This window comes from Rhodamnia argentea, chromosome 4 (assembly GCF_020921035.1).
Source record: "Rhodamnia argentea isolate NSW1041297 chromosome 4, ASM2092103v1, whole genome shotgun sequence".
NCBI lineage: Eukaryota > Viridiplantae > Streptophyta > Magnoliopsida > Myrtales > Myrtaceae > Rhodamnia > Rhodamnia argentea.
In genome coordinates this window covers 23,019,689-23,042,303 of record NC_063153.1, presented here as the reverse complement: position 1 = coordinate 23,042,303, position 22,615 = coordinate 23,019,689, and the positions used below count along the sequence as shown (strand labels likewise).

The 22,615-nt window shown below is 41.5% G+C and overlaps 3 protein-coding genes across 8 annotated transcripts; 2 read left to right on the top strand and 1 right to left on the bottom strand.

Annotated features, from left to right (window-relative positions):
* Positions 1-593: 593 nt before the first annotated feature.
* LOC115740656 lies at positions 594-3,096 on the bottom strand. The gene has a single exon (XM_030674191.2). The coding sequence runs from the start codon at positions 2,862-2,864 to the stop codon at positions 939-941; it is 1,926 nt and encodes a 641-aa protein (XP_030530051.1). The 5' UTR covers positions 2,865-3,096; the 3' UTR covers positions 594-938.
* A 2,843-nt stretch (positions 3,097-5,939) lies between these two features.
* LOC115740711 (mitochondrial import inner membrane translocase subunit TIM17-2-like) lies at positions 5,940-6,934 on the top strand. Its single transcript, XM_030674279.2, has one exon. The coding sequence runs from the start codon at positions 6,061-6,063 to the stop codon at positions 6,730-6,732; it is 672 nt and encodes a 223-aa protein (XP_030530139.1). The 5' UTR covers positions 5,940-6,060; the 3' UTR covers positions 6,733-6,934.
* A 3,683-nt stretch (positions 6,935-10,617) lies between these two features.
* On the top strand, positions 10,618-20,475 carry LOC115740679 (probable 3-hydroxyisobutyrate dehydrogenase-like 1, mitochondrial). Of its 6 annotated transcripts, XM_048277775.1 has the most exons (3): positions 10,618-10,759; positions 16,934-17,871; positions 17,985-18,018. In XM_048277775.1, the coding sequence occupies exons 1-2, from the start codon at positions 10,639-10,641 to the stop codon at positions 17,869-17,871; spliced, it is 1,059 nt and encodes a 352-aa protein (XP_048133732.1). In that variant the 5' UTR covers positions 10,618-10,638; the 3' UTR covers positions 17,985-18,018. The 6 variants fall into 6 exon arrangements, with proteins under 6 accessions (XP_048133732.1, XP_048133737.1, XP_048133734.1 ...); XM_048277780.1 differs by lacking the exons at positions 16,934-17,871; positions 17,985-18,018 and adding an exon at positions 20,461-20,475 and having other exon boundaries at positions 10,618-11,682; XM_048277777.1 differs by lacking the exon at positions 16,934-17,871 and having other exon boundaries at positions 10,618-11,682.
* The last annotated feature ends 2,140 nt before the right edge of the window (positions 20,476-22,615 follow it).

Below are 22,615 nucleotides of genomic sequence, written 5' to 3'. Positions count from 1 at the left end.
TGATCCTGAATTAATTCTGATCGCTAGTTTACTGCAGCATAAGAAACATGGAATCCAGCAACAAGAACAAAACTGTAACCCGCTCGACAAAATGTATGTGATTCTCCAGGAAATGAACAGAACGAATCTGGAACTCATTTCCCCAATGAAAAGACAACATATTAACTGCCAAAACAACAATTGGTCGAGAGAGGTCACGGAGAAAGCTCTCCATCATCTTTTTGAGTCACACTCAACCTATGATAGGACTCAAAAACTTACTTCCTGGAACATGCAATGCAGCAAAGTTGTATGAGGACTCTCGGGCAGGAGGGAAGAAAACCATGACATACTTTCTCCAACATCATCAGGGAAAAAAAAGACCGAATTTCCCTCAATCTTTGACATCAGCTGATTGCATAACTTATCATACATAAAGCGTAAAAAATTAAGAACTTGGCTCAAACTCAAATTCCATAAGAATCAAGCAACTAAGGAAAATTAAGGTACGTATCGAAAATACACGAACGGGACCTCACCTTCTTCAAATCTGCATCTGTAGTTCACTTGTATCACTTTTCTGCCGAGTTGGTAGATGCAACAGTATGTCCACAGAAATCTCACACATGAAAAGAAGCAAAAAGTAAAAGAAATTGATTGCATTACCCTCACTCTACAACATAGACTGTCACAACAACATTTAAGAATGCAAGATGCTTCCATGTAGTCTTTCTTGCCATTACCTCCAGCCAAATGAATACATAAACCACAATTCAGGAAAACATACCTTCTCAAACAACGAGAAAATCCCAAGAAAATGCCTAAAGGGGAAGGAGGCCCACAGGGCAAATGCAGGAGAGGAAGGGGGTGGCCAGTTGACATGGATTCTCTAGCTTATACACATATAAGCAATTATACACTTCAAAAGTGAACTTAAATTCGCATGCCATGCAATTCTATCAATCAGTCAATTCATTGGCTACACAAGGTTCCTTACTGGAATTGCCACCTATCAGGTGATGGAGAAGCACACCAGCTGCAACACTGACGTTTAAGCTCTCAACAGCCAAAAAGGACCGGAACTCCTCGGCCGAGTTATTTGTTTCGGTGCCCTCTTCTGCATTATTGGCTTCTCCGGCAGTTACGTCCGAAGAGATGTTTCCTGGGATCCTGATCAACTGAGTACATGATCTCTCCACTAAAGGCCGCAGTCCAGTGCCCTCACTCCCAAGAACAAGAATGGTGGGTACACCAGGTGAAATGTCATTCAGAGGAACAGATCTAGAAGAAACCGATCCTCCAAGAACTCTCCAACCATTTTCTGCTGAAGATGTGAGGAATTGCATCATGTTCTTGCAATATCTGAGCTCCATCAACTCCAGAGAACCAGCACTTGCTTTGCTGACGACACCACTCAATGGAGCTGAATTTTTGGCACACAAGACCACCCCTGAAGCTCCAAAGAAATAGGCAGACCTAATGATTGCCCCTAAGTTCTGAGGATCTGTGACCTCATCCAAAGCTACCCACAGAGAACCCTCATCCTCGAGGGATACTTGATCAAGTTCCAATACCTTAACCATTTCCAATGGAGAAGCATCCAAAACTAGACCCTGGTGAGGACGGTTGTCAACAACCATGTTGAGATCATGCTTCGATGCTTCCTTAATGCTTAACCCAATCTTTCCCGCCATTCTCAAGACTTTCTCAAAGCCCTTCTTATCCTTCTTCTTTTTGTTGTTACTACTCAAATCCAGCCCTTCTTGGACATACAATGTGTAATATTCTCGCCTTCCTGCTGACAGTGCTGCCAAGACTGGACCGACGCCATAAACACCTTCCCCGACTAGCTTTGGCAGACTCGATTCACTTGCCTCCTTCCATGTCTTTCTTCCCCAATCTTCCTGCTTATTCCACCTTGTGCGTCTCGGATTCTCTGTCCGTGGTTTCACATCCACTACTCCTCTCACCCTCGTCTTAATTGCATCCCACCTGGGATCTTCAATTGTCTCTGCCTCGTCAACTTCGTCTTCTACATCTTCATCCTCCTCTAACTTACCAAAATCATCAGCGCTCCATGTGTGATCAGCGAGTTTGCTGACTGATGCATCAGTCCCCGCTATCTTATCTGCCCTATTCATCCTGAACGAACCATTCTTCCCATCAAACTGTTTGGTTGATGCCCACGAAGAACCACTACTCTCTGCTTCCTTATGCAACTTTCTAGCCGATTCCTCCCAAGAAGAATGACTAGTCTGTTTCTTAACCACTTCCTTGGTTTTGTTTGATGCTAACCAGGGCATGGCTTTCCCACCTCTTGTTGCACCACTCGTGTCACCGACCCTCCGGGAGTTCAAAATAGCTGGTCCCTTATGCAACTTTCTCGTGGATTCTCCCGAAGAACAACCATTCTGTCTGCTATAAACTTTCACAGCCCTTTTCACTTCCATGGTGTCCTTTGTTGCCAACCAGGGAAGCACTTCCCCAGCTCCTATTGCACCACTCCCATCCCTTCGAGAGTCCACACTCGAAAAGTTTCTGCCTTTTCTCAAAGAACAACATTCAATGGAACTCTCCACTCTCGACCCACTTAACACACACTTTGGTCCGGCAAAACCTCCCGCTTTCGTCAATTCTTGGTGAGACCCAGCTGCAGATCTCCCGTTCCTCTTTGAAAAGCAAGATTTCTCGTGGTATCTCCGACAAAACCCAAGAGAGCGACCAGCGATGCTTGTGGAAATGGGGTTTAGGCGAGGTTTTGGAAGGGACGCAGGACACCACAAATTTCGGGGACACGACGTGGGGCACTGATTGAAGCACGTCGGTTTCAGGCAAACTCTAACGGTGACACAGAATGCCGGGCTCTTAGCGACACCGGTGTTCATCGTATGCACAGAAACATCAAAAACACGAACCTCAAAACTGCAGAGGACGAGCACGAGGGACGAAACCTGAGAATCGTTTGTTCGGTGATAGCTCGTCGTTCGTCTCTAATGTCATCACCCAGGCACGGCGAAGAGGTGCGAGCGATTAGCGAACCGCGCTCTGGGTTCTATGAATCTATCCGATGCTCTTCCACCGCGAGCTGGCCGCTGCTGCCGAAACGACGCCGCAACGTCATAGAAATCCTTTACGGGGTTGCTGCGCACGTGCAGCGGGTGAAAGGCGTGTGTGGAGAAAAAAAGGGAAGCCAGAAGGCCGCATATTAACTCGAAAAGATATATGTCCCAAAAAATTCAAAATATTATTATATGGTACTAAAATTCTTAATTGATCATGAAGTAGCATAAGAATCAAATTAGTGGGGGTTAATCTAAATGATCATGCAGTAAATGAAAATCAAAAACATCGTTCGTACCTAATCGATGCAAAAATCTCCTTCTCCATATATATAAGAAAATCTTGTGCAACCGAAACGTTGTAGTATATTTTAAGTACGAGAAATAAGGTTTTATTTGCAAAAAATAAGTCTACTTGGAAAAATTATCTTTGATTGAATCATACACCTTGAGTGAAAAAAAAAATCATAAATTTGGCTTTCACTAACAGAAAGAATTGTTGAAAGATTAAAAAATGCATTCACGGCTTTTAAGTTGTCAATCGAAGAAATTTATCATCTCAGCTCATAAAATAAACAAACATTGACAAGGGATGATGCACTTTAATAGGGATTGGTTGACCACACTCGACATTTTGTAATGCACCCACTTGTGCTTTAATAATTTTGCAATAGCATATATTCATCTAACTGACAAGAAAATGTTACTTTTATGTATTTGTATACATTTAAATAGGCAAAATCATGTAAACTTTTAGGTCCTTCGATACATTTAAATAGGCAAAATCCAGTTTCCTCTGTTCAATGGTAATCGCCTTTCCTTCATGGATAGCAAATTGGAAAGGAACTATGAAGGACCATATTTGTCCTAATTTATGCATTTGAGACTACAATACTCTAACCTAAGTAGAGTTGAAAAAACTAAATAACATTCTAGATTCCTATATCCATAATTTAGTTAAAAAGTTTAATTGCCCCTTTTTACATTTTGTTCATAATCTTGTCCTATAAGAGCATGTTCCGTGGATTGCTCAGAAGATATGTGGTAAAACTAAGAGAAAAGCATGCAATTCTAAACCCTAAACATGTACGTGATAGCCTATTCTTTGAAGATGTGATCCAATTCTAAATTATGTCTAGATGTCCTATAGACAATATTCTCGTCATTTGATTTGGGACATTTTAACCGATTACTTCATTCCATACCCATGAATTGAAAGAGATACAAATGTAATCCATTACAAATTCACATATTGACCATTTTAAGATGGTCGCACTTTGACCATTTTTCTTAATCCGAAACATATGAAACTTTTATAATGTACAATCATATTGCACGTGGATTCGGATGCAATTTCCATGGGCTTTTGAAATTCGGACAATAACTCAAAATTTGGTGGGAGAATAGAAAGTTATCAATTGATTTTTCAATAAGCTTAAACCATTTTCCATGTCTGTGGAGGTTAGATCCGTAGTATTCGATTGCGTATACTAATGTTTCTATTTCCGGAACAACTTTTGAAATAGAAATACTTTTTTCATGTTTCCGTTCCCGACAACGATTTTTGGGAATAGAAACGCGTTTGGTAACCGCAAAAAAATTATACTCTAGAAACAAAAAAAGAACAGAAACATGTTTGGTAACCGCATAAAGTTTTTGTTCCCGGAGAAAAAAAAAACACATATGGTAAGTGCAAGCAAATTGTTCCTAATTTTTTCATTTAATTAAGGGGACTATATATATTAAGATTAAGATGTCTTTATCTTTTTAACTTACTAAATCAAATTAAATCTCATTTGTTCAATTTACTAAATCAAATTAAACCAACATATGTATAAGTAGTTTATGCACGATTTATCAAATTACAATATTGACGAGATCAACTACAAAACAAAATCGAAAAAGAAGACAAATTGGAATTGGACAACGAGAACATCAAATATGTTTTCTATAGATAAGAAAAATTACATTTATGAGTCACACGTAAATGTTTCCAAGTAGTTAAAAATATTATTTTCTTTAAACAGGGACCCTTAGAAAAATATTAATTGCACTTTGAGTAAAACCGGGACTAAAATGAAAAATATTTGTGCATTTAGATCCTTTTAGTCCAATTGTGCAATTTTTCCAAACATGAGGACTGAAATGAGATGTAGGATATCAAAGTTTTATGTCATGACTTTAAAAGTAAAAAATTTTGGCTAAAATGATTTAAAATGAAATTTTTTAGTCAATTTAGGATTATGTTCAATGAAGAGGCATGTGGTCCCAAATTGAATTTTTAAAAATTTAAGAGGCCAAAATGTAAAGGGAATTAAAATAAAAATATGGACTATTTTTGCGCATTTTTCTGACCATGAATACTATTTTTCCTGATTTTCGGCTATTTTGATAATTAAAATAAATCCGAAAAACGTAAAAAATTATGAAAAATATTTTTTGTTCAAAATTGATTCCTAAAGCTAGGCCAAAGCTTCCAAAGTTGATTTTGTAATTTTGTGAATTTTTTTAATTAATTCTATAAAATAAAATAATCAAAAATCATATGCCAACATCGTGCAAAAATAAAAGAGAAAAGAGTGTGTTCAAAAACAAAATTATTCCCAAATGTTTTTAAAAAATATTCCAAATGTGTTTCTAAAAAGCGTTTCAGGAATACAAAAATAAGTTTTTCTTTTCTTATTTTTGCTCCAAAAGTATTTTTGTTTATCAAAAGTGTTCTCGAAGCTCTTTTTTTACCATACGCAGTTTCTGTTCCCGAAATATTCCAAGAATACTTTGAGAATAAAAACACTTTTTCTAGAGTGTTACCGCAAGCAGCCTTCAAAGCCGGAGAAGGGCATTTCTGTCCAAAAGGAGTATTGGTGTCCACGCAGACTAATTAACCCTCCTCTCTTCAATTGCTTGGGTGGCGAGAAACGTGGTCCTCTTTCCCATTACCAAAACAAACTCTCTCTCTCTCTCTGAGCAAACCCTAGAAGACTCTCTCTCTCTCTCTCTCTCTCTCATACCGGTTCTGCCCATGGGGACTCCAGAGACCTCGAGGGAGCCCTGCCCCGACCGCATCCTCGACGACATCGGCGGCGCCTTCGGCATGGGCGCTGTGGGCGGCTCCGCCTTCCACTTCATCAAGGGCGTCTACAACTCCCCCAGCGGCGCCCGCCTCATCGGCGGCACCCAGGCCGTCCGCATGAACGCCCCCCGCGTCGGTGGCAGCTTCGCCGTCTGGGGCGGCCTTTTCTCCGCCTTCGACTGCACTATGGTCTACGTCCGCCAGAAGGAGGACCCCTGGAACTCCATCATCGCCGGCGCCGCCACCGGCGGCTTCCTCCAGATGCGCCAGGGCCTTGCCGCCTCGGCCCGCTCCGCCATGTTCGGCGGCGTCCTGCTGGCCCTCATCGAGGGCGCCGGGATCATGATCAACAAGGTCCTCAGCGCGCCTCCCGGCCCTCCAATCATCATTGACGAGCCCGTCCCGGGCATGGTTGGGCTTCCTGGGCAGTTGCCAGGACAGATCCCCGGGCAGATGGCGTCCACAGGTGCTGGAGCGTCTACCTCAGGATCGGATTCTGGCTCGTGGTTCGGAGGGAGGTTTGGAGGGAAGAAGCAGGAGACTGCGGCGAGCGGCGGCGGAGCGAAGACTGAGATTTTGGAGAGTTACGATACGCCCATGCCTTCATTTGAGTACAAGTAAACATTTTAGGTTCCATAAAATTTGAAGCTCGAGTTTTAAATTAGACGTTGTTAGGAAGGATGATCCTAAGACTGGGCTTCCGAGGGCTCTGGTTTGAACGATGTATCGAAGGTGATATGTGTGGTTTTTATTTCTATTTTGCAATGAAATTTGGATGTCATAGGCATCACTGTAATATAATGCGATGGCAATTTTGTCTGGATTTTGCTTGCAAGAGAGGCTAAATTAGTTTAGGGTGAAATAACATCAATTTGACAGAATGATTCTTTTCTGTGTTCAAGACTTGTCCATGGATGCAAACTGATAAGTAGATTATACGGTATGTGTTGTTATGTTTGTGAGCTCAATCTTTCTTGAGCTCATACTTTGGCGATTATTCTAGTGGTCATTCGTTTCATGGGAAAAATTGTTGTGTATATGTCATGATGGGCGAAAGTCCATGTAGCTTTTTTGGCTTGACTTTGTCTATGTAACTTCATTGGCTTTCCATGTTTGTGATGGTTTACTTTTCACTCCCCACTTACCGAAGAAAGTTTCTTTGCTGCGCCAAATGACTTTGCCCGTCTTCCTGCATTTGACTGCTTCTTTGGCCAAGTCAAGCAGCTGTCACCTGGTAAGAATGTCATGAATGAAGTATGGCGCTCCTCCAGTCCTTGTAGGCACCTGTGTGCAAGAAGTTACTAGTTCCTCGTAGTATGTTGTCATGAGCCTAAGTTAAGAAATGCTCTAGATCGTGGTGGCATAGCAAAATTGTCAAACAACTGATATGCATATGTTATCCTTTTACTTTTTTTAATTAGGTAACATGCCACTGATATGATGCTATGGAGTTCCTGTTTGCTGTTGCTTATGGTATGTAGATTGTTTTCATTGCCAACTGTGGTAGAAAAATACATTCCAGATTTTAATTGTTTGAATTTGCTCGAGATGCATCCATTGCAGCTTGTCCTACTAGTGATTGAGGTCCAATGGCTTATTAGTTCCTTTGTTATTGTTCCTGTGATCTGCGCTTTGATTGGGGGAAAAGCTGATTTAAGGAGTTATGTTAATTGTGTTGTGTAAGTCGAGCAGGCAAATCACTAATTGAGGATAAATTTGGCACTTGGCACGGTTATGTGGTTTCAGTATTTTCATATTCGGTTAGTTAAAATGTTTTTTGGTCCATTTTCTTCTTGTTTGATGGTCAGCAATATGGTGCCTACCTTGATGTGTCCAAAGTTGTAGAAACAAGTGATATGTTAATTGTTATGGATGCTTATAGCGCATCATATTGAGCTGTCTTTGGAACAAGGGGCTTAGGCCTTGAGGCTGCATCATATTTAGCAGTGTTTTCTTTAATTTCTCTTTTGGAGGTACATGTATCTTGATGCACGTTCTTCGTCTTTTATATCGTCAAATTATGTTTAAGTAGGTTCTAGTTGCTGAGGAGGGCCATCATGGGATATTGAGGTCTTTGTGCTCCCATTTTTTGCCTCCTCATTTTGCTTTACTTTTTCTTGCCGTCTGCATATTGTGATGCTACCGATTGGCACCCAATGGAGTGTGTCCTTTCTGGTATAATGTTGTCTTGATAGAACGAGTTGAAGCCATGTGCTATATGATTATCTTCTAAGGTCCTGGTGCCCTTGCTTCAGCATGCCTTGAGCAATTTAGTTGTCACTTCTCTTATTGTGTGAGAATTTTAGTATCATCATACCTTGAGTTTTAGTTATGAAGAGTTTGTCCTTGGGCTGTCCTAGTCATTTCATGTCGGACTGTCCCCCCCGCCTTTTTTTTTTTGGGTTCTTTCTGTGTTACGAGTTTACTTGTAGTGAATTGTAGTGATCTGGGACTTGGTTTTTGTCCATCCTTCATAATGTTTCGGCAGTCTAACAATTGCTGCACCTTGCCCGTGTTTGTCGATCATAGTTTGGAAGGATGTGTTTGTCGATAGCCGGCTAGAGACCCTGTCAGTCACCTCTATGCTAAGACAGGATGCTGGATGAAATTGAAGGCAAAGCATGTTGCCATATGGTATGTAGAAGTCGAATGAAGGGGTCAGATGATGAGTGAAAGTAGAGTTTGTCAGGATGGTCGGTGGGAAGAGATTTTGAATGGCGCTTCAGCTCACGGTAGTTGTTTTTTTCTCTTGCTCACTGAACTTGGCGCAGGATTGTTTGGGATGAAAAGCAAATTGAGTTAGAGCAAGCAAGCCGGGTCATTCCAGCTTTGGATGGGTGTTTGGTGTAAAGAAACCCAATTTTTGTCGGGCGGAAAAAGTTGTGGTTTGTATTCGTGCTTTCCATCTCTAATGTTCGAGTCGAATATTCTGTGTTCTTCGGATGGCTAGAACGATAACAACAAGAACGTCAAAAACACATAGAAAGAAGGGCCTAATATCCAAAAAAAAATCTCAAATTATAGTATTTGTCTGAATTATATTCAATTGTTTTTTGTCTTAACAAAATTATCAACTTTTATTTTTGTTTTAATTTTATCGGCCTAATACCCAAAAAAATCCTTATACTTTTACTTTTGTTCAAATTTTACTGTTCTTAACATATGTTTTCAATTGTATATAAAAAAAATCTTCTCGTAAAGAATCGGTAACTTTTACTTCTATCTCAATTCTATCACTATTAGGTTTTTTTTTCCATAATCACAGTAAGCTAATCTTACGTGTCATTTTCACATTGGTAATTAATTACATTTCAGCAAAATTAACATAAAAACACCTTCAACTTCTCTTATGTTGTTTGCTTTCTTTACACATTGCTAGGAAATACAAAGCCACTCAAAACGGCATGTTTCAAATTCTCCTTGGCATTCAACAGCCCAAAGAACGGCTAGACGTGGAGGTTTTATTATTTGTATGAATGATTTCAAATTTTGTTGTCCCTAAAATCTGTAGTTTTCGAATTTCAAAGATTCGTTGTAAGCTCGACGAGAAAATTCGAGCTACATAGAATTGGGATAAAAGTAAAAGTAATCTTTTTTATGAGACAAAAAATATTTTGAATATAATTGGGATATATATTAAATTGGGGTTTTTTTTTGGATATTAAGCTAGTAAAATTGGGATAAAAATAAAAGTTGAGCATTTTTTTATAAAATTTTAAAAAAATGAATATAACTGAGACGAATGCTAAAATTTAAGGATTTTTTTGGATATTAAGCCATGAAAGAAGTGAGAAGTAAAGCAAAAAATCATAGTCATTTTTTGCCAAAAATTTCGACATCAAGAAGTCCTGCCATGTAAGTAATGAACTTACTTGAAGTAAGTTCATCGTTTACAAAAATATTGGACTTATATCTCATCGTAAAAGGAAAAAATTTCACTATTTACGAAATTATGAGGTATAAATTATTATCAATAGTGAAAATATTTCATTGATCAATCATTTTAAACGATACAAGCGATAATTTTTTTACAAAATGTTCGTATTTTCACATGATGTTAATTAGGGGTGTAGATGAATCAAGTCGATCTAATGTTGTTGGCTGTTTTCAATGCACTATGAATCACATAGAAACTTTTATTTAAGCATTGAGTAGCTCTTTTCACTATGATGCTAATTAGGGGTGTAGTCGAATCGAGTCGATTTGAAATAATGCTTTGCCTAGTTCAAAATTCATGTCGTGTTGTTGGTGTTTTCGTTTTTGACGAGTTGTCAATAACTTCACTGGCGAATTATTAATTTCTTTCAAGTTATCGATAATTATATTCATAAATGATCAAACTCTACTCTCATCGACTATGCTTATCACTTGTTGACGATAACTGAAATTTGGTTATTTTTTAGTGTGAACAGTTATATTCAATAATAAGAAATTATTTTATGAGAATGTTCTAATTTTCAGTCAACTGATTATCCGTTATGCTAAGAAAATAGCAACCAATCTTCCCCTGCCCTCTGAAAATGAAGGATGCCAATAATGCCTTCATCACTGCCACTCACTAGACTCCTCCGCTCACCCTCTCCGCCCTTCTCCACTCTCTCCCTCCTCCTCCGCCGCGCCATGTCGTCCGCCGGCACCGCCGCCGCCGACCCCGTCACTCCATCCAACACCCGCGTGGGCTGGATCGGTACCGGCGTCATGGGCTGCTCCATGTGCGGCCACCTCATCCGCGCCGGCTACACCGTCACCGTCTTCAACCGCACCCTCTCCAAGGCCCAGCCCCTCCTCGACATGGGCGCACGCCTCGCCGACTCCCCCCGCTCCCTCGCCGCCCTCTCCGACGTCGTCTTCTCCATCGTCGGCTACCCCTCCGACGTCCGCTCAGTCCTCCTCGACTCCTCCTCCGGCGCCCTCGCTTCCCTCCGCCCGGGCGGCGTCCTCGTCGACATGACTACCTCGGACCCCTCCCTCGCGGAGGAGATCTCCGCAGCCGCCTCCGCCAAGGGATGCCACGCCGTCGACGCCCCAGTCTCGGGAGGCGACCGCGGTGCCCGCAACGCTGCCCTCGCGATCTTCGCGGGAGGCGATCCCGCAACGGTCCGCAGGCTGGAGCCCCTGTTCTCCGTGATGGGGAAGCTCAATTACATGGGAGGTCCCGGAAAGGGGCAATTTGCGAAATTGGGGAATCAAATCACGATCGCTTCGACGATGATGGGGCTAGTGGAGGGCATGGTTTATGCGCATAAGGCGGGGCTCGATGTTGGGTTGTTTATAAGCGCGATATCGACTGGGGCTGCAGGCTCCAAGTCGCTGGATTTGTATGGGAACAGAATACTGCAGAGGGATTTCGAGGCCGGGTTCTATGTGAACCATTTTGTGAAGGATTTGGGGATATGCTTGAAGGAATGTGAGAGGATGGGGCTCGCACTTCCGGGCTTGGCGCTCGCTCAGCAGCTTTATTTGTCGCTCAAGGCACACGGGGAGGGGAATTTGGGCACTCAGGCGCTCATTCTGTCTCTCGAGAGGCTTAACAAGGTTTCGCTCGAGAATGCGGGCTCCTTCAATGTATGAGTATGACCTCTGCTTAGTGTTCTTGTTGTGTACTTTTATTGGTGTACATGGATGGATCATCGTTTGCTATATACCTACAGTTACATTTGCCACTGTTGTATTTGTTTTTAGATGAGTAAATTACTTTGGTTGGCTATTGAATGGAGGATTATGTGCTTCAATTTTTCAAAGGTATGATAGGCTGACTAGGAAAAGGTTGGGATTAGTATGTTAATTAGGATTCGCGAGACAAAGCAGAGTATTTATAAATGATTTGTCCTTCGGACATTGTCCTCACTTTTTGTGGCAATTTGATGGTCATCATGGTAACTCTCTGGATTCATAACAATACACGGACATGAAAATTGTACAACTATTATGGGCCTGCTGATGAGCTCTTGGTTTCACTTTTGGTTATGGAAGCTGAAATTGTCAACTGTCTGGGAGACGAAGTGGTTAATGATTTGTTCGCGTAGGAGCGGAAATAGATTGTGGTATTCACATTCGGAATTTGAGATAAGAGCATTTTCGGTGAGAAACTTTTCCATTCTATTAACGTCCCGAAGTTATGTATTTCTTCTCATTCCTAGAAAAATGTTAGTTCATTCGTTGAATTACCAAAGAAGCCATAATTTCAAGACTGATATCTCCAATTTATCACTTAATTTGTGGCTGCGCATTGGGCGAATAAATCAGGAATTTAGTTCCTTTTAATCTGATTGGATCTAATCATAGATACCTTAGGGTGCAAGAGTTTTGTGTCTTTGATGATACTACCTACCTTCTAGCTGCCAACTTTTGTACCATCTATGGCATCTATGATCATCTTGAACACGACGATTTCTCTAAATTATTGTCGCAAAACCATGAGAACAGCAACGTCACTCATGGTTGAATTAGCTTAGTTCCTTTCTTCAATAGGTTCCCTGTGTTATCTCTGTCCATAAAAATCCAGTACAAGTTTGTCTCAATGGTTCTTAAGGAACAGGATTTGAAGGTGAGCAAATCATGGCGTAATAGGGCTCAGTGGTGACTCGAATTACAATAACATGTAATCCGCTGCAGGATAAGCAGGTACTGATTTGATCTCACAATTGTGACCACGAATGCATGGCAAGAAAGCATATGCGCTTGCAACTAACTGCAAGTGAAATAGAAACCCTGATATATGAGCATATAATGAGAGGCCCATTAGTGGCAACGGTCTTGATGATCTCCAAGTATGATTATGATAATTCTCACTCACTCTCTAATGTTCTGAATATTGTAGTCTTGTACACAGCACACAAACACCCCCCCCTTCCTTTTTTTGGTGCACTCTCAAATGTACCTTAGGGAATTTCTTTAGCATGTCGTCGTGTGTGTGTGTTTTTTTTTTGGGCTTGTCCAACTCTAGAGATTTAGTTCAGGGTGAGAGAGAGAGAGAGAGAGTCCTGACCTGCTCATATTTTAAGCAAAAGTTGGTGTCTTAATGTTTATGTAAATCTGGTCTAGAAACCTTGTTGACTATGGAGAACAGATAATGTATCCACTATTAAGTAATAATCAGAAACGGGAAAGTTGATATACGAGGGAAGTGAATAGCATCTGTGGACTTTCAACGCAAATGCTTTCATTCATGTACATGTCTTTTGCTAGACGTTTTTGGTTTGTCAAAATAAGTTTGCTGCAGAAGCACTACGAGTAGGAAACAAGGGTCCCTCCAGTTTGTGTTCACAGGTGCTTGAGCGTGCCGTTGGCATTTTGTTGTTGAGATCTGTGATAATCTTCTCCATAATCTGTGATGATATCTTCTCTGTCTCTCTCTGATCAATGAGTTGGTGGAATCTTATCTTTTTGGGTTGATTTGTTTTTACTGTATTTGACCGTGCTATATGCAATCTTCAATACCCAATCAATTCTTGCACAGACTCTCTCATCTTTATTGCAACCTCTCATAGTTGTTCATATTCTAAGGTCTCGACAGCACTCTCTTAGTGGAATTACTTATCGTTTCAACTCCACTTGCGACTGAACTGTTTGTCAATTGCTGAATACTGATAGTTGGATACCTAGCTGCTGCTAGTTGAGACAGACTATCCAGTCTCGAATCTGGAAGTAGTTCGGATACCTGGTAACTTTAGCCAGAGATGGATTCTTCATGGGAATCATGTCAGATTAATGGTAGTCTTAGACCAACAATAGTATGATCACCCAGCTTTAGCAATGAACTTGTTGCTGCCGTGTTTGAATTGCAACTATCTTGACTAGTGCAAGAGCGGAGCGTGATTGTTGAGGCTCCATCAATTGATTTTGCGTGCCAGTGAGTAATACTTTGATCTTTGCTGGGTTCTTCTACTTGAGCATACCATAGATGCTCATTATCTGTCATACAGTGACGTCTCGAAATGTACTTAAAATGTGCCGTGTTGACAGGGGCAACACATTTACAAGCATGTCTAGGTGTGTCGATGATGGTAACTCGTTTAATACGCGCTGGCAAGATTCCTAGAAGCGCCGATGACTCCTCCTATTGAATTAGTGAGTTTCCAAAGACATTGAGTTCCTTCCATGCGTCGGGCTCGTTAGGCACATCACCAGCGATGAGGATTGGTTCAGTTCAATCCCGTGGGCTCGACGGAACCGAGTTTTATCTTCGTTGCTTGTAAGGCTTGACCCATCGTCATCGCGGGATCACGCTCTGGAAATTTGCTCATGCGCTCAGCTCCACCAAAGACCAATTTGCTCATCATCCAGAAGGCGAACGTTAGGATGATATTGGAGAATAGGAGGGCATGGCGAAAGATTCAAAGGTCGGCCATTTGACTCGGACATTACAACAAAAAAGCACCAGGACCAACAGGAATCAATCAAAAATCATTCAGGTCGTTGTCTTGCCGAGCTAGGGAACGGAGGAAACGTTGGTGGGCGGCAGCGACTACAGGCACTCTACAATTAATCTAAACAACAATAATAGTCAAACCGCAAAATGAGTACAAATTGTTCATGCGATCCCTCAGAAGTCAGAACAAACGGACTTAATAGACGCCCTTGACTACATAACTTTCAGAAGTTCTATAATTTCATTGTGTTATGCAACAATTTCTGCAACCAAATTACATCTCTTTTATGAATTTTATGTCTTTTTTGTGTGTATTTGTATCTTTTGTTATCTTATTGGCTAAACATTCCTTTTGGCTCTGAGAATGTCCTTGTATATAGGATTTTATTAGACAGTCTTGCTCAGCTCCAATTCCAAAGTGTGCTACCTTTTTTTTTTTTTTTCTTCAAAAGTAACATTTCATTTCATTCACTTCTTTGAGATACAAGCGAAAAATATCGGAATTCAACTGCAAACCAATATACATCCCAGATAATTTCAGAACAAAATAAGCTCTAAATAACAAGAGAAATATGTATTACGGATCTATGACTTCTTCACATTATAATCGGTAGCCGATCATCGAATCCGTCTTTAGTAATGAGCACAGACCGAGAACTCCATCTGTTGCAACGATTTTGCCTTTCGACGGTATGCGCCTAGGTTTGGTGCCCCCAACACCATCACCGAGTAGAGTAAACATGTTGAACGAGCCTAGACTTGACAAGAGCGAGCTCCTTCGATCCCCTCCGAAACCGGACTTGTTCACCGACGAAATCCGAGAAGTGCGAAATCCCAAGTCTAAATTAGATCGGAATAGAAATCTCCAAAAAATGAGAGAGAAAAGTTTTCAGATCCAAATTAAATTGGCAGAGAAAAGTTCTCAAACGAAAGAAAAAAAAAAGATCAAAATAATTTAAGAAAATAATGAAGGAGAGAGAGAGAGAGAGGTCCCTGTCTCTGCCTCAGAAAGGGTTCTGGCGGCTAGGAGCTAGTCAACAAGATGGCTGGCTGGACCTTTGCGCATGGTCCAATATGGCTGCTGAGGACGCATGCCCACATTGACCACCCGGCAGAGTGTGCTGCCTTGAGTTTGCGAAGGGAGGGTTGATATTATCAAAAATTTCAAATTGATATCGCGCGACACATTTGCCCCCGAATTAATTCTCATCTCACAAAAAATTCTAAATTGATGGCCCATGACACGTTTACTCTACGCTCATTTTTCATCTCACAGAAAAATAATAATAAATCGAACAAGTACCTTAACCCAAATTTACACTTGGTTAGTACTCTGTCCAATATCAAAATAAAACGTGTCAACACACGTGGTAGATGACATAGAAGACGATCCAACACGGAAAATCCACGATATTAACGTGTATGCATTTTAACGGAAGGTAGATTTGGATCAAGGGTACCGGTTTGAATTTTTTTTTTGCGAGTCAAAAATTAGTTTGGGGTGAGGTGAACGTGCCATTGAGATCCTAGTTTGGGATTTTTGGATGAGATATTAATATGGGTGAACATGTCACGGGGTAATTGAAGGCTTCATTTGTTTCGCGACAAATGAGTGATTTGAAAAGCATTTTTCGAAAAATGATTGCTCATATAGTTAAATGTTTATATACAAATTGTTGCGGGTTGTTCTTGAACTTATCTCTCATGGTAATTTCAGTTGAAATTTCATGCTCTTTATTCAAATGCAGATAGAAAAGGCTGACCAAGAGCCGGAGATTACCGTACATATAGAATATAAAGCTCGAAAATCATTTACCTTCAAATTAGCAACAATCTCCCCGCGCCAACCTTTAATCCTTTATATGAATTACATAGAAACTTCTATTTAAGCATTGAGCAGCTCTTTACACTATGGTGCTAATTAGGGGTGCAGTACAATTCAAATCCCCAAAGCCCCTGACCTTATAAGGATGTAACTTACTACTCTTGGAGTTAGAAGAGCATATCTGTTTCTATCATCGAGTCGATCTGAAATCATATTTTGCCCAGTTCAAAATTCATGTTATGCTGTCGATGTCTTCATTTGTTTGCGAATTGTTAATTTCCTTCGAGTTATCGGTAATTCTATTCATAAATGACCAAATTTTGCTCTCATCGACTATGCTTATCACTTGTTGATAATAACTAAAATTTGGTTATTTTTGGGTGTGAACAGTTATATTCAATAATAAGAAATTACTTTATGAGAACGTTCTAATTTTTAGTCAACTGATTATACGTCACACTAAGAAAATAGCAAGCGAAATCCATTTTGTGATCTTGGTTTGACTCTCTTCCCCTTCCCGCTGAAAATGAAGGATGCCAATACTGCCTTCATCACTGCCACTCGCTAGACTCCTTCGCTCACCATCTCCTCCCTCCTCCTCCGCCGCGCCATGTCGTCCGCCAGCACCGGCGCCGCCGCCGACGCCTTCACTCCCTCCAACACCCGCGTGGGCTGGATCGGTACCGGCGTCATGGGCCGCTCCATGTGCGGCCACCTCATCCGCGCCGGCTACACCGTCACCGTCTTCAACCGCACTCTCTCCAAGGCCCAGCCCCTCCTCGATATGGGCGCTCGCCTTGCTGACTCCCCCCGCTCCCTCGCCGCCCTCTCCGACGTCGTCTTCTCCATCGTCGGCTACCCCTCCGACGTGCGCTCCGTCCTCCTCGACCCCTCCTCCGGCGCCCTCTCTTCCCTCCGCCCGGGCGGCGTAATCGTGGACATGACCACCTCGGACCCCTCCCTCGCGGAGGAGATCTCCGCAGCCGCCTCCGCCAAGGGCTGCCACGCCGTCGACGCCCCAGTCTCGGGCGGCGACGGCGGTGCCCGCAACGCTGCCCTCGCGATCTTCGCGGGCGGCGATCCCGCAACGGTCCGCAGGCTGGAGCCCCTGTTCTCCCTGATGGGGAAGCTCAATTACATGGGAGGCGCCGGAAAGGGGCAATTCGCGAAATTGGGGAATCAAATCACCATCGTTTCGACGATGGTGGGGCTGGTGGAGGGCATGGTTTTTGCCCATAAGGCGGGGCTCGATGTTGGGTTGTTCATAAGCGCGATATCGACCGGGTCTGCGGGCTCCAAGTCGCTGGATACTCAAGGGAACAGAATACTGCGGAGGGATTTCGAGGCCAGGTTCTATGTGGACCATTTTGTGAAGGATTTGGGGATATGCTTGAAGGAATGTGAGAGGATGGGGCTGGCATTGCCGGGCTTGGCGCTTGCTCAGCAGCTTTACTTGTCGCTCAAGGCTCACGGGGAGGGGAATTTGGGCATTCAGGCACTCATTCTGTCTCTCGAGCGGCTTAACAAGGTTTCGCTCGAGCATGCGGGCTCCTCCAATGCATGAGCATGACCTCTGCTTAATGTTCTTGTTGTGTACTTATATTGGTATACATGGATAGATCATCGTTTGCTATATACCAACAGTTACATTTGCCACTGTTGTATTGTTGCTTTAAGATGAGTGAATTGCTATGGTTTGCTGTTGAATGGAGGATCATGTGCTTCAATCTTTGGAAGGTATGAGAGACTGACTAGGAGAAGGTTGGGATCAGTATGTTAATTAGGATTCGCGAGACAAAGCAGAGAATTTGTGAATGATATGTCGCTCGGACATTGTCCTCACTTTTCTTTTGGCAATTCGATGGTCATCATGGTAACTCTCTGGAATCATAACAATACATGGAAAGGAAAATAGTTAACTATTATGGGCCTGCCGATGAGCTCTTGGTTTTCGCTTCTGGTTGCGGAAGCTATATAATTGCCAACTGTCTAGGAGACGAAGTAGTTAATGATTTGTTCAGGTAGGATCGGAAATAGATCGTGAGAAACTTATTCCATTCTACTAACGCCTCCTAGTTATGTATTTGTTCTAGTATCTGGAAAAATGTTAGTTCATTCATTGAATTATCAAAGAAGCCATAATTTCAAGACCGATATCTCCAATTTATCACGTAATTTGCGGCTGCGCGTTGGGCCAATAAATCAGGAATTTAGTTCCTTTTAACCTGATTGGATCTAATCATGGATATACCTTTGTGTGCAAGAGTTTTATGTCTTTGATGATACTGCCTACCTTCTAGCTGCTGGCTCTTGTACAATCGATGGTATCTATGATCGTCTTTAACAAGATTTCTCTCGAATGTTGTAGCAAAACCATGAGAGTAGCAACGTCACGTGATCATGGTTGAATTAGCTTAGTTCCTTTCTTCAATGGGTTCCCTGTGTTATCTCTGTCCATGAAAAGGCAGTACAAGTCTGTCTCGATGGTTCTCAAGGAACAGGATTTGAAGGTGAGCAAATCATGGTGTAATAGGGCTCAGTGGTAACTCGAATTACGATAACATGTAATCTGCTGCAGGATAAGCAGGGTACTAATTTGATCTCACATTTGTGACGACAAATGCATGGCGCTTGCAACTAACCGCAAATGAAATAAAAACCATGATATATGAGCATCTAATGAGGCCCGTTAGTGGCAACCTGTGTTGCACGGAGACGCGCCTTTCGCGTGTCGGACATCGACACGGTTGGGTGGATTGGTGCGAGCTGGCGTCATCGCTGTCTCATGGCTGAGTGGATTTCTCCATTTGGTCGAAGACGGAGGTCTGCAGTTGGAAACGTGCTCAATTTTAATGCCACATATGCTGAAGTCATAGTGGAGCCCTCGTTCTGGGTGTCATTGTGGCTTCAGGAAATTGACAATTTATCATGTACATATAAAAATAAAGCAAAAGTTGGTGTCTTAATGTTTATGTAAATCTGGTCTAGAAACCTTGTTGCCTATGGAGAACAGATAATGTATCCACCACTAAGTAATAATCAGAAACGGGAAAGTTGATAGACGAGGGAAGTGAATACCATCTGTGGACTTTTAGCGCAAATGCTTTCATTCATGTACATGTCTTTTGCTATAAGTCTTTGGTTTGTCAAAATAAGTTTGCTGCAGAAGCACTAGGAGTAGGAAAGGAAACGAGGGCCCCTCCAGTTTGTGTTCACAGCTGCTTGAGCATGCCAATGGCATTTTGTTGTTGAGATCTGTGATAATCTTCCCCATAATCTGATGATATCTTCTCTGTCTCTCCCTGATCAATGGGTTAGTGGGATCTTATCTTTTCGGGTTAATGATTCGTTTTCACTGTATTTGACCGTGCTATGTGCAATCTGCCATACTCAAATCAATTCTTGCACAGACTCTCTTATCTTTATTGCAACCTCTCATAGGTGTTCATATTCTAATGTCTCAGTAGCACTCTCTTAGTGGAATTACTTATCCTTTCGACCTCCACTTGGGACTGAACTGTTTGTCAATTCCTGAATACCGATAGTTGGATATGTGACTGCTGTCAATCGAGACAGAGCATCCAGTCTCGAATCCGGAATTAGGCCAGATAGCACCACTGGTAAGTGGTAACTATAGCCAGAGATGGATTCTTTATGGCAATCATGTCAGATTAATGGTAATCTCAGACCAACAATAGTATGATCACCCAGCTTTAGCTATGAATTTGTTGCTGCCGTGTTTGAAATTTGTAGTCCAACACTCCCGTTCTCTGTGACCACTGCGGTTGGACGGTAGAAATTGCAATCATCTTGACTAGTACAAGAGCGTGATTGTTGGGGCTCCATCAATTGATAATGCGTGCACGTGAGTCATACTTTGATCTTTGCTGGGTTCTTTCTACTTGCGTGTACACTAGGTGCTCATTATCTGTCATATATTAACGTCTCGGAATGTATTTAAGCGTGCCGTTTTGACAGGGGTAGCACATTTACAAGCGTGTCTAAGCGTGTCAATGATAGTAACTCGTGTAATAGGCGCTGGCAAGATTCCTAGAAGACTCCTACTATTGAATTAGTAGGTTTCCAAAAAAACATAGAGCAAAGCATCCGATACGGTCCAAGATGAGTTCCTTTCACGCATCGGGCGCATTAGGAACATCGGTAGCGATGAGGATTGGTTCAGTTCAATCCTGTGGGCTCGACGAAACCAAGCTGTATCTTCCTTGCTTGTCTAGAAAAGGCTCGACCCCGTCGTCGCCGGATCACGCTGCAGGAAATTTGCTCATGCGCTCGGCTCCACCAAAGACCAATTTGCTCATCATCCAGAAGGCGAACGTAAGGATCGTATTGGAAAATAGGAGGGCATGGCGAAAGATTCAAAGGTCGGCCATTTGACTCGGACATTACAACAAAAAAGCACCGGGACCAACAGGAATCAATCAAAAATCATTCAGGTCGTTGTCTTGCCGAGCTTGGGAACGGAAGAAACGTTCAGTGGGTGGCAACAACTACAGGCACTCTACGATAATCTAAACAATATAGACTAACGAACAAAGACTTGTTTTTTTTTCTCTTTTTCTGCTCGAGTAAAAACAATAGTCAAATCGCAAAATGAGTACAAATTGTTCGTGGCGATCACTCGGAACAAACGGACATAATGGAGGCCCTCGACTACATAACTTTCAGAAGTTTTAGAATTTCATTGTACTTTATGCAACTATTTCCGCAACCCAATCGAATCTCTTTTATGAATTTGATGATTTTTTTTTGTGGTGTATTTTATGTTTTCTTATCTTTTTTTGCTAAACATTCCTTTTGCTTATGAGAATATCCTTGTATACATGATTTTATTAGTTTTCGTCTCACAATAAATTCTAAATTGATTGCCCGTGACACATTTACTCTACACTAGTGTTTCATCTCGCAAAAAAAAAATAAAATTTCAAACTGGTACTTCGACCCAAATCTACCCTTTATTAGTACTCCATCCAATATCACGGTAAAGTGCATACATGTCAACACACGTGGCGGATGGCAATAAGACCGATTTGACTTGGAGAATGACTGATCCAACATGAAAAATCCACGATATCTACATGTATGCATTTTAACGGAAGGTAGATTTGGGTCAAGGATACCAGTCTGGGACTTTTTGCAATTCGAAAATTAGTTTGGGATGAATGTGCCATTGAGGTCCTAGTTTTGGATTTTTCTGTGAGACGAAAATTAATCTGGATGGACTTGTCGCATGATTATAAATTTAAGGTTTCTTGTGGTAGTAACTCGTGCAAGAATTAGAACCACACGATTCGGAAAACATCAGCATCCTAGGATAAATTTCACAAGGATACTTAATCATAAGACAGCAAATTCTTAGGAATCTCTAATCTCAATCAATTTCAATGCAAAAATCAAATCATAAGAAAGCAATTTCTAGATATTTGTAAAGCATCTCACTGTCGCCCTTAGCAAAACCTATTAGCAAAGGACGACATTGATCATGACGCACCCAAGAAAAAAAGGAAGGGAGGGAGAAAAACAGAGTGGGTGTTGGGTTTAACTCGGCGAAAAACAGGGTCCTCTGCTTTGATCAATGACTCTTTTTTTCTCTTACCTTCTTTTTAGCAAGTCAAGTCTCATACCACTCACCTTACTTTGTAATTTTTTCTTTTTCAAAAGTGTCCTTTTCTAGGGCAAGGAATCATCTCTTTCCACACTGTCTAGAAGCACGTGTGTTTCGGGATGGAAATATGTGTTCGCCCCAAGTTTTTGAAATGTGTAAATATCGACAATTTAGACTATCACGTTAACGCGAAATCTCATCATTCAAATGGCGTTGGTAATTGAAGGCTCTATTTGTTTTGCGAAGAATGAGTGATTTGAAAAGCATTTTTCGAAGAATTATCACTTATTGTTTATACACAAATTGTTGTTAGTAATGAAAAAAAAAATCGTTGATTAATTATTTTAAGCAATACACAACATCATTTTTAGGAAAGTATCTTCCAAATTACTCATTTTTCGAGAAATAAACGGAGCCTAAGAAGCCGGTTAAAATTGAGGCTTTTGTTAGATATTATTAAGAAACTTCTTATCGAGTGTCCGTGTGATGAAAGTTCTCACTACATCATATAACAGGATCACCGATAAATCAGCCACATTTGATTAGACAGACTTACATGCTGTTGCCTTACTTTCTAATTTCCTTCACCAAAAATCAAAGTGGTAAAAGTGTCAAATATCTAATCATAAACTCCACGAATGATTCGACCCAAAAAAAAAAAAAAAAAATTTCCACGGATGAATGT